Source organism: Phaethon aethereus, assembly GCF_964289735.1.
Source record: "Phaethon aethereus genome assembly, chromosome: 9".
NCBI lineage: Eukaryota > Metazoa > Chordata > Aves > Phaethontiformes > Phaethontidae > Phaethon > Phaethon aethereus.
The window spans coordinates 12,036,148-12,048,048 of NC_138585.1; the positions used below are offsets into that span (position 1 = coordinate 12,036,148).

Below are 11,901 nucleotides of genomic sequence, written 5' to 3' on the forward strand. Positions count from 1 at the left end.
GGGTTTCCGAAAGAATTGGGCGAGCGCCACGGTGCCAATACTGACGCGACCATACTGCCTCACCCCAACTCCTCCCAAGGGCCACGCCACATGGCAAAATGTCAGCTGGGACCAGGTGCTGCGTAAACAACTAGGTATGGTCACTGCTGGGCTTTGCCACTGAAGGTAGTGAGCATCAGTGAACGACGTACACAAAGTCTTCATCTGCAGCAATTTTCTTATGCCATCACTTTCCTTCACAGAGGGAACCATGTTCAACTTACTGTTGGAACAGAGTTAGTGGCAGAAATGTTCCCATATTGCCCTTTGAAGGGGTGGCTCTTTTTAAACAAGAACAACCAGAAATATTCTCAGTTAAGCAACAAAATTGAGGATGCTCAACCCCAAACTAGTAATTTAGTTATAACCCCAATTTAATTAGAAGAATTAGTCAATTAGTTTTAACTCCTCATTTAACTAGAGCAGGAAAAGCAAAAAACACACAGCAAATATTTTTCCCAGGGGCCAAACAGAAACATTGCGCTATAGACAACAACAGGATATTATGTGGGACAACATTCTGATGTTATTGGATCTTTATACCAAGAATACTACTGACAGTGAAAGCCACGTAGGGAGAGGGCCCCCACCTCACCCGGGCCGTGGCAGAGGTCACTGGGACAAAGGCTGGGATCACAGCGGCTGAAGGCACGTGAAAGATGAAACATTGGAATGGCTGCTTGACCTTTCCTCCTTGAGGAACAGCTCATTAAAGCCATCCTCTCTTTGGCTTTTGTATTGTCTTTGACAAGTCACAATCTCTTGGGATACAGCTAATAGCTAGATGTCACAGAAAAGGTATCAAGTACTTCATATCTGACTAAGACTACTTTTCTTCAAAGTGATTTAATTATTCTGTTAGGTTTGGTAAGAAATAATTATTTAGAACTCCTGAAGAAAGCCCCCTAAGTAAGATTCAACCTGTGTAACTGGTATAAAAGGCTAAAACATTCAAAAACTAAGAAGCCTTAAGTAAAAGTGGGAAAACGTATCTAGACGTCCCTCATGTTTTTACGGTATCAATACAAGTGGGGCCATCTCACTACAAGATAAAGCAAAACTTCAAAAAGAAATTGGAGGTGCAGGCTACTTTTTTCTTTTACAAGCTCTTAATGTAACAAATATATACCCCTCTGATTCACTGTATTGCATGGAACTGACCATAATCCGATTTCTTCATGCAAATCTTAAACTCTGTTTTAATATGTTGATAAGAACTGAGACGCATCTTGAAAAGAAACTCCATATACACATTGGAAAAAGATAACGTGAACCAACTTGCATAGTTGCAGTCCATACGTAATCTCAGTTATATAGCATGTATTAGAATTGCTCAATTTATGAGAGGCTTATGAAATACGAATTTTATATTATTGTTCTGTTTGCAATATGATAAAAACAATGCAACAAAGGAGGCAATGGGTTTTCAAACATGAAAACCACACATGTCCCAACAGGACTTATCTGGCATTAGCTTGTGTTATTTTGTGATAAATAATATTCCCACAGAGGTACTCTTTGTCTACCTCTGTCACCTTCAGAGAAAAATCTTACTGCAAACATGGGTAAAAGCCCCAAGTTCATCTTAGCACAGACCAGAAACATTCAGTTTAAAGTGATGATGTACCAACAGCCTCCAAATCTATTTTATATTGCACAGCAATGCTGGTAACAAGCCCATGTTACCTCTACCACCACCCTAGCCTCCGTGTTCGAGTGAGAGCATGCAGGTGCCACTGCCACTGTTCAGAAGGCAGAGAATGCACACGCCTGGGGTCACATACCAATTGCCGCAGCAGCTATGTCCCGCACTTCTGCATCTTCCGCGCTGAAATCCTCAGCTTCTTTGGCCTCTGGGAAGCGTGACTGCATCTTAGCTTTTACTGGAATATCAAACCAAATGAAGGAGTGGAGGCACTCCAGGGACCCATCCAATGCTGTAGCAAAGGAAAGGAGTTATTATGAAGTAAAACCAACTAAACGGCAGAACATCAGGGACAAGAAGATCATCCATTGCTGGCAGCGATGGCAAAACCCACACCAAGAGTAATTTATATTGAATATTTGTAAGCAGTGTCATCACGCTCAGCATGTTTCAGTCAGTAACACATATGCTTTAAGAGGATGCCAAGCAAGAGGGGTTTGCCCTTGTTATCCAGGTTAAAATAGGCCTTGGGAGATGGGAGTGCTACAGATCCAGCAGACCTAATTACTAGAAAGAAAACGCGATCGTGACATTTTCTAGGACCAGATTATTAATTAAAATTTTCCAGTTATTAATTAAACTGTATTTGGAATAGGTAACTTATTTGTTCTTTAAATAAAGGTATTCTCAGGTGCATTTCTGTTGTGCGACTGATACACAGGAGACTCTCTGCTCACCCCGGGCTTCCCGTATGAATCAAACTTGCCACCAGCAGTGCTAACAGAATTCCAGCTACTGGAATCTAAGAGAGTAAGACCCAAAACTTGTTATGCAAGTTTTTGTCTTTAACCTCCCTTCCTTAGCTGTATTTTGCCAGGATACATCTACCCTTCTACTGCCTCATCAAACTCTCTTTAACATTTTACCCACCTCCTTAGCACTGCCATTTTAACAAGTTTTAACATTATGAAAGCATTAACCTCCAGGTTCTTAGGCAGTTTACATTTAAATAAGAGCGAGCCCACTAATTTCTACTGATCCATTGGTTGGTGCAGCCCACATACATCATTCATTACGCCTTGCCCAGAAACTTAACAGACAGCCCAAAATGAAAGCAATGACCTTTTGGCAAAGTTTGCTGCAGTAATTTACCATATGACCATTCTCAGCAGTTCCTCTTGTACTCCTGCCAGAATTTACCACTCTCCTTGAAGTCAACAGACAGAACCACATACAATGACATCAGTTAATCTAGCATTTTAGCTTCGTGGGTGATTTGAGTTTTAGGCAGCGATGGGATGTTCCTTAAGCAGTTCCACTCTTGCTAAATCATCCCGCCCTCACACTGCGAACTGTTGTACCAACACAGCTGTTCTTGTGGCTCCATGGCGAACTATCAGGCTGAAAAATAACATGGGGGAGAGAGTTTCAATCAGATTAATTCCTTGATATGGTTCATAATGTGGTGATACAAACAGTTTGGCACAAGCCAGTGTGAACAAGTAATAAGAGACTGGCTAAGCCAGCATTTTCACTAGAGAATTGCACATCAAAACTGTGCCCACATACGTGAGGATTTGCATTGTGCCCGAGGCACAAGCAGTCCTTCCTTTCAGCCAGCTCTGTGACAGAAGTAATCTTTGCCAGAGAATGAGGTGGACTTAGGACAATGAAGTGTTAAGCGAAGAATTTATCTACCAAGCAAGGGAAGTGAAAACTGGTGTACTTATTCTGTGTCATTATGTTCCCATGCTTTTAACCCATCCTAGTATCTACGTTTGGAGATGTGAAATGTGCATGTACAAGATAATGTCCATCATCCTCTGGATGTCTCTTAAGGAATTATGATGTGGACTAAAAAAGACAGAATTATGAATAGCTTTCAGAAAACACAGAGATTGAGTCCCATATCTGTATATATACATGTGTGCATGTGTGTATATACACGTGAGGAATGGTCATTTGTACCTAGAAAATCCAGGGCTGAACAGCTCTTTAAAAGAACATTGATTTCAAAGTCTGGAAATTCACAGGAAAAAAATCTAAAAATAAAGAGAGGAAAATGGCAATCAATGAAGTTTAAGAACAAGAGAATGGATATACTAGAGGCTAAAGGGATGAAAAAGCACTTACGAACTATTGTTTCAGTAAGACCTAGCCACTTAAAAAAAAAGACATTGAAAAAGAAATGGGAAGGAAAAGGACAAAAATTAAACACAGAAAAATCTAGAAGAATGAACCATCTCAACACAGGCTCAGTAAACTCGGAGGTTCCAGTGGCCTACACTGCTCTCCATTTACCCTGCTGAGTTAAGTTTCAATGACTGACAAAGCATTTCACCTGTTTCAAATTAACATGTTCAGAAGCTAATAGTAAATGTGTCATTCTATCCCAAATTATTGCTAAATCTAAAACATGCATAGGTTACTCTGAAATAGATCACTTACCTGAACTGGAATCACAGGTCTTGCTTTACCTCATACCCTCAACATGCTAAAGGTTGCTGACTTTGAGTGTTACTGCTATTGTTACTGGCACAGAAATTACATTTTTGCTTTTGATTGCCAGCCTTTGTCTTCCTTGCCGTTACACATAATACAGGACTAAGGGTGATTATCAACTTTCATAAAGAAATGCTGATGCAGTAATGCTTAACTGACCAAGTTTCACCAGAAAAAAAAAAAAGTTTTAATGAAAAATGCTTTCTCTGTCCTTTCAAACAACAGGAGTCAGGTTTACTGTTTGCATTTGATGGCATTGCAACTCCTTCTGTTCTCTTTGATTTGTATTGTGTCTTTCAACAGGAATTTTGTAAATTACAGAAAAATAAGAGTAAACACCCTGCCAAAAATCGGCAGCAGTAAGGAACTGTTGTTGGAACCCCAGATTCTTTTATTAATAAACAGGTACTTACCTCACGATATCCGATTCTTCAAAATACATATCAGTTACAGTCTCAATATTCATGGGTCCTCATGCACCTGAATTTGGATTCTTTTGGCCATGAGTGTGTATTCAGACTGCCCTTATGCCCTTGGTGTCACTGTGTCCCCTTTCCAGAGACAGAAAGAGAAGAACATAACTGTCTCTCAGTAGTAAGGAAGGCTGATTATGGAATACATATGGAGATCACATCTCAAAAAAAAAAAAACCACCACACCACCCAAACCCAAACTCTTACTGTAAGTAACCATTCCTTCTTTGAGATTCCTCACTTTCAGGGGTCATCTATATAGTAGTTCAGATGAACTAAACTAGACTGAACAAAAATCACTTAATTTTTGAAGGGGAGCATCCATGCAAGATTTATTACACACAAACCCATAGATTTTCAAATTATCCCTTTACTTAATTTGTTTTAATTTTCTTCAGTGCTATATATTGAGATGGGAAAAGTAACAAGGGAGAACTTGCCATGCAGAATAACTGCAGTACTTAAAAGTCCATTGGCTAATAACTTGAAGACAGCTTAAGAAATGCAAGATTGTGTCTCGGTATCTTCACGTTGAGTAATGACTTGAATGTATATACCAACCAAACTGGTGTTCTATACAGAATATCGTTACACAAAGCTGCAGCGGCTGGTCATGTTAAGAGTGTACTCCATTCTTATGCTAGTTGCTTTAAACAACCTAATTGATACAATAATCTATAAGAAATTAATCTACATATAATCTACATGAAAAGTTGGTGCTGCAGTTGGCAACAGAGAGATCCTAACAAAGTTCAAAACTCACAACCAAAGATACTAAGAATTAACTGGTGTGACTACAGTGTTCATTATGCTTTAAAAAGGAACAACAAGTAGGATTTGAACATAATCTTAGAGATAACTAAGAGGTCAAGAGAACAAAACTCAGCACGTGGTATATATACACACAATACAAAGGTGAAGAAATTTATTTACCCTCTCTAAAACAAAGCTAAAAGCTAGTAACATTAATTTGGCTATTCTGAATTTAAAAAACCTGCTGTTATTTGGGATGAGGAAATCTAATTATGGAATGTAACTTGCCATTTGTGTCTTGAAGAAATTCGAACACGTTACACTGATTTTAGTACAGTTTGTCATTATGCTTCATTGAGAAGCCTTGTTACAAATGAGGTAACTGTTCTTACTCTACTCTGGTAAAAATCTCAACACAAATGTTTTGCTCCAGGTACAGAAAGTCTTCACATTAGGGTGTCAAATAGGTCAGGTACCGATGGCTCCTCCTATTTTTCAGCCATCAGATGGTTTTGTACCTTGTTAAGAACCACTAGGACAGAACTTGCTGGAAAGTAATCTTACTGCCTTTTCTATAGGGTTTGTTTTTCTTGTTCGTTTTTTTTTCCCTGTTTTTTTAAATCTAATGGGTGGCAGAGGCCAAAGAAATTTTGGAAGGTTAGTATCTAGTTTAAATGCTTTTAAGTGCAAAGTGACCAAAAGCTTTTTTAGCAAACTTCATATCTTTAACTGAATAGTAGTTGAAAGCCACCAAGAAACAGCTTAGAGGTGGGCAGTTGCTGCTTCTGAGAATCACAGCAACTGGGCTTCATGAGATCAAATTCGTATCTTAAAATTTCAGTTTGGAGCATACAGAAGTTCCCATATAGTATTTGGAAATAAAACAGTGAAAATAGTGATGTTTCTTGTTTCAATATTTAATCCAAGCAGACACAGACACAATTTATAAAATTATTCTACTGCATTAAAGTTTTATATAGCATTTAACTTTTATGAATGCTTTTCCTTCAGTGTATCATATATTCATTTTAAAATATCTTTGCACAGTCCTTTGTGCAACTACATGCTAAAAATCTGCAAATGCACACTTAACACTAAACAGCACAAAAAATACATTCTGTATCCATTCATATGCAAATTTAAAACATTTCACTTGGCAGATAAACAATGAAAAGTTCTTTTAAAAAAATCAGAAACTACAAAAATGCGCACATAAAAGTCTTCCCTTTTGGATTTTTAGTAAAATACTGCTCTGTATAAGATCTAATGAAAAACTCCAGTGCTTACAAAATACTTTACATCTATGAGAAAAACAAACGCTTAAATTTATATCTGTATGAATTAAACATAATCACTTTGTTAAAATATAAAACTGAAATTCATAGGGGACATGGCATAGGTCAATGCAGGTATTACATCTACTAGGATATGTAAAACTGTAATTAACTGGGCACCAGGCAGTCAGTATCATAGAATATGTAAACTAAAAACCAGGGACTAATACAATATGCAGCAGCTACAGAATTAAGTGTTTAACCAGCTATATATACTAAATATAGCAATTCTACTTGGAGAGGAAGTCTTAGTCTGAAGTAAGTAACTAATAATAAAAATTGCTGTGTTTACTGGTGTGAAGAGTATCGTGTCCTTCATAAATTTGTTCCTAAAAACTCTGCATAGATCGGCTATCCAGATATGTCAAAATTGTGTGATATAAGAATCTAACGTAGTCTCATCTCCATCACAGGAATTTCTAAACAGATCTTTTCTCTGATGATCAGATAATTCATATAGGATATGGGGGACTAACATCTGTGTCTCATAACTAAATTTCACATAAACACTTCTAAAATATTGGTTTGTCAGCATCGTGTCAGCCTCATGTTGCTTATGACAATAAATTACCAAAACGTACAACTTTCCCTTCAGAGTATGGCTTCAAACCCTCTGGAGACTAGATGGCTATAAAGAGAACAACAAAATCAATGTATTTTAAGCCTGTATATAGACTATTCTACAAGGTTTTTGATGCTAAGTAAAATGAAATAAAACTTATTAACCTTGTTTTTACCTCTGTGATCCTTTTTATAGGGCTTGCTGCTATTCTACAAATACTACTGAGGCAACACCTGTTTCAGAGAAATATACATAAAAGAATTCCTATAACATGGTAACAATGTGAACTTGGTATAACACCAAGAAATGGAAGCAAAGAACAAGGTAGGGGAACTGAAAGGAAGTCTACAGACTTGCAGATCCAACATGAAACCTGTTTGGAGGCAACAAAGTGAATCACTAAAGTATGCTTTATTTCTAAGCTTCCTGGGCTTTAGAGGAAAAATATTTTTTCTGGAACAGATTAGAATAAAGAAGAAAAATAGTAAATAGCACCAACTGAGGCTTCAAATTTTCTCTTAGACCGAAGATTTCTTATTAATGTCAGTAAGAACAGTACATGTGGGTTAAAAATAGTACAGGGACCTTTAAGCCTTCTTTTTTTCCTATATGAACTAAGAATGATGAGTTACTACTTTTACAACACAGCTCCCTCCAAAAATACAAGGCAACTTTTTGTCTGAATAGTTTTACGGAACCAAGAGTAAGAGTTTCTGATAATTTAATTGTGCTGTGCAGAACTTCTGTAGCAAAACTAAAAAATAAATATTGCAAGTCACTACCAACAAAAAACAGCCTACCATAGAGAAGGCTTCAGGGTGCAAACTATTAGAGGGATAAATGAACTTTAAGTAAACATAACTGACAGCCATACTATATAAATGGACATCTTTAAACTCTGGCCATTTTTACAATTTAGAAAAAAATCACGATATCACTAACATTTTAGGAGGCTACACAGATCTGTAGTAGAACCCTATGTTATTTTATCATCAGAATACAATGAAATTGATAATGCTGTTGATTAAAAAAATTAAATGTACTTTACCAAAGAGGTGTCTACTTTCCAAATATGTATTTTTTTTATTCAGTACATCCTATAAGTTAATCTCCTGGAACAGATTCTGCATCAGCAACCACTTATTGCCACTTATTGCCACTAGAGATACATTAATACCTACATTTTGAAAGTTGTAAAGTTGTTGCCCTCTGGTATAAAACCTAACAGTTCATAGTTAAAGCGAATTTGGCAGTTCCACTGTTGTTAGGTTTTAGTCACACTGATTTGACTCAGAAGGACCCGGAGAGCCAATGTAAAAGCTGCATTTAAATAATTTTTTCCTTTCTGTCTCATTACACTATTTAAAAATAAGCTAGAATACAAAATGTCATACTAAGCAATGTTTGATGCCCAACTTATTACTGCTCCATATCCCTCCCAAAAAGCAAGGCAATTCTGAGTTCAGGTTACCACTGTTATTGCTGCTTACCCAGTATAGTCTGTAAGCCACTGTTTAGAAACCTAGGCACAATGAATGGCATGGTAACCTTAACTCAGCATTTCCTGGCTTTTGCTAATTTAAGTCAAAATAATTAAGTTTTAACATAATTTTTATAGTTTGCATAAGAACCTGAAAATCATAGCAAATAAAATGTATTTCATTCTATATACTACTTAAGGTGGCTGGTCTTTTTAATAGAGCTTTCTGATTTTTTTAAATGATAGAACATAACAGTGGGGGAAGAGTTAAAGATAAAATACACCTAGCTACCATATTTATTCTGAAGATTTTGGTGCGCCAAAATTGACAGCCAGCTTTCTTGGCTTTCGCTTGCTGGAAGTGTTTGGTGTTGATTTGTTATGAGGAACGCTTGGAGTAGCCACATTGTCTTGAAATGAAACAGTGGATTGAGCAGCTTGAGGAGATTTTAAAGGAGCTGAAGAACTATCTTGCTGAATGTGGTCAGAAGACACTGGCTGTTCATTCTTTAGTGGTGCAGCTTGAGGGGAACTCTGAAACTCCTTGAGCTCAAAGTTTTTCTTGCTAGCAGCCCTTTTTTTAGTTACCTTTAAATTAAATAAATATTATTTAACAGAATGCATTCTCAAAAAATGCAAATATTCCACTTTTAGAAAACATGCATACAATTTTTTACAATAATTTTCTAATACTAAACAGTGCCTCACGGCGGGGGTGTTGTTGCATTCATCATGTAGGCACATTTTTTACAAAAATAAAGCATTAAGAAAAACTTGCCAATCTTACCTGCAGAGGTATAAACTGGTTGTGAGAACCAACTGGTATAGTTCCTGCAAGAGATACATTTCCCGGATAGGAGCCAGGATAATAATGTTTAGGCACTGGAGTTCCCCAGGGCACTGGACCAAACATGTGAGCTGATGGAGGCATTATATTAGCTGTGAAAATAAATAACTTTTAGCGTGCTCTCCTCCAAAAGAGGATACTAACTCCCCAAGACCTCAAAAGTACCCCAATTACATTTGTCTGCATGTTGTTTCTCTTTCCAGTAAAGCCTCATATTCTTCATATTTACTTGAAAATAGATAAGTATTTATTTATTGTAAAAAAAAAAAATCCCAAAGAGTTCTGCTTTTATGGAACTACACCTAGATGACAGCACAGCTAAGAGCACTAAGTCACAGCACCTGCATTAAGAGCACACATAACTTAGGATCTTTGCACCCTCAGCTGAGTGAACTGTATTAGTAGAAGGTTGTAAGTTTGGGCCATCCTTTTGAAACAAGTCAACAATGTAGAAACCCTGGGGAGAAGAGATGTAGCATCTGCTCTATGGGTTACTAGGATGCTACAATGGTGCTGACTCATTAATTACTAGCTATGAATGTGAACTTTACTAAAATACAAAATACATGTGAACCAGAAACACCAGCAGGATTTTTAGCAGTTGGGGGGGTGTGTGTGTGTTACTTACCATGCTGATGTTTGGCAGTGATGCAGCACTTCAGTGAAAGGTGGTTATAAACAAATAAAACCACTAATGCATGGATAACCATTAACTATACAAAGGGGGCAGGTGGTAAATCCACGTAGAGAATCAAGGAAGAGATTTCTTACAAATTCTGGACAGGTACTATCAGCTTTGATCTAATTGCTGTTGCTTTGAAGGAAAAAGCCCAACAGAAAACCAACTAAGACTGAATGGACAAATACATTCTTCATTCTTAAGGAAAAGAAATAATTGGGAGATACGCGATTATTTGTACTGAATTAATTTGTGTACTGATGAGAAGAGGTTCATGAACTGTTTTCAAAGCAGTTCAGACATACAACTACATACACGAAGACCAAAAATGGGGCTTTCTGGAAGGTGTTCATTTTCATATAAAGAACTATTACAATTGCAGGATATCACGGCAATATTTGAAACGTATAGTAGTCAAATACTTACCAGGGGGTTGCGCAAATACTGGAGGAATAGATCCAGGTGGTACAGGAACTCCCAGTGGTTGATAATTTGGAAACACTGGTGGAGGCGGAGGCAAAGGGAAGTTTACTCCTATAGAGCTCTATGAAGAGGGAAACATAAGATTACAAAAAGATGCAATGCAATAGAGACAAAGATTTTAAAAGATTCTTTGCATCCTCACCAAACGCTGTAAAGCAAAAAGTGCAGCTTTCTCCTTTGCTTCAGCTTCAGAATGACACTGTGGTCCATGAACCAACAAACCATTTGATAGTTTTATGTGACAAACTGTCATGGTCTAGAAAAATGAGATAAGATTTTTGAAGGAATTTGTATTGCTGACAAACAAACTGTGAGACAGAAATGGAGGATTTGTTTGGTTTTTTTCAAAAAAGGCAACAAAAGGAGCTAAGGTTTATTTTTAGATGGATTTCAGTGCTCAATCCAAATGTTTAATATAGGACAGTTGAAACAAAGTTGAGAACTATTAACTTTCACAGAAAAAGCTTTTTACCTGTGGTGTTTTCAGGAAAGAGAAATCTGGTTGTGACATTCCAACAAGAGAACAAATACGAGAAAGTTCAGAAGCAGTAGACAGTGCAGGCTGTGGACAAGCAAAAGGGTGACCTCCTGTTTCCAGTACTGGTGTGTTCTGAGGGCCTCCAGTGCTATGAGGCTTGTTCATATAAGCAGCTGACAAAAGGAAAAAAAAAAAAGTTGTATCACAAACGTTTTCTGCACTGAAATGATAGCAACTTCGTTATTAGCAGAAAAAAAAGCATATTTGATTTTTTTTCTGGTATTTTCATATCTGATTAACAAAAGCCAGGACACTATTATTAAGAGATTTTTAGATCTGAATAAAGAAGTAGAACTGAAAAAGATGGACATTTTACTACTATATTTGGAAATCGTTACTATACTGTAAGGTATGTTCTAAAATGCCATTACAAGGTGAAGCTCTGAATTATGAACTGATGTCTAAACATACCTATTTTCTTTGTCTGTCTATATTGCAAGGCAGCTCCATGGCAATCCTGTCTACTAGGGGGAGCAGGAACATCATTAACTTGGGATTTCACGTCATTCCTTGTTTCCAGGTCAGAGCCATCTATCTTCAAAATCTCTTTGAGCATCTGTGTTCCT

At 37.1% G+C, this 11,901-nt stretch overlaps 1 protein-coding gene across 1 annotated transcript; it reads right to left on the reverse strand.

Moving 5' to 3' along the window:
* Positions 1 to 9,085: 9,085 nt before the first annotated feature.
* LOC309408009 (5'-3' exoribonuclease 1-like) lies at positions 9,086 to 11,482 on the reverse strand (the record flags this gene model as incomplete). The annotated part of the gene is made up of 5 exons (XM_082003712.1): positions 11,270 to 11,482; positions 10,940 to 11,053; positions 10,741 to 10,858; positions 9,576 to 9,727; positions 9,086 to 9,376 (listed from the first exon to the last, which is right to left on the reverse strand). Exons 1-5 carry the CDS (start codon positions 11,438 to 11,440, stop codon positions 9,086 to 9,088), a joined length of 846 nt encoding a protein of 281 aa, XP_081859838.1. The 5' UTR covers positions 11,441 to 11,482.
* Positions 11,483 to 11,901: the final 419 nt, after the last annotated feature.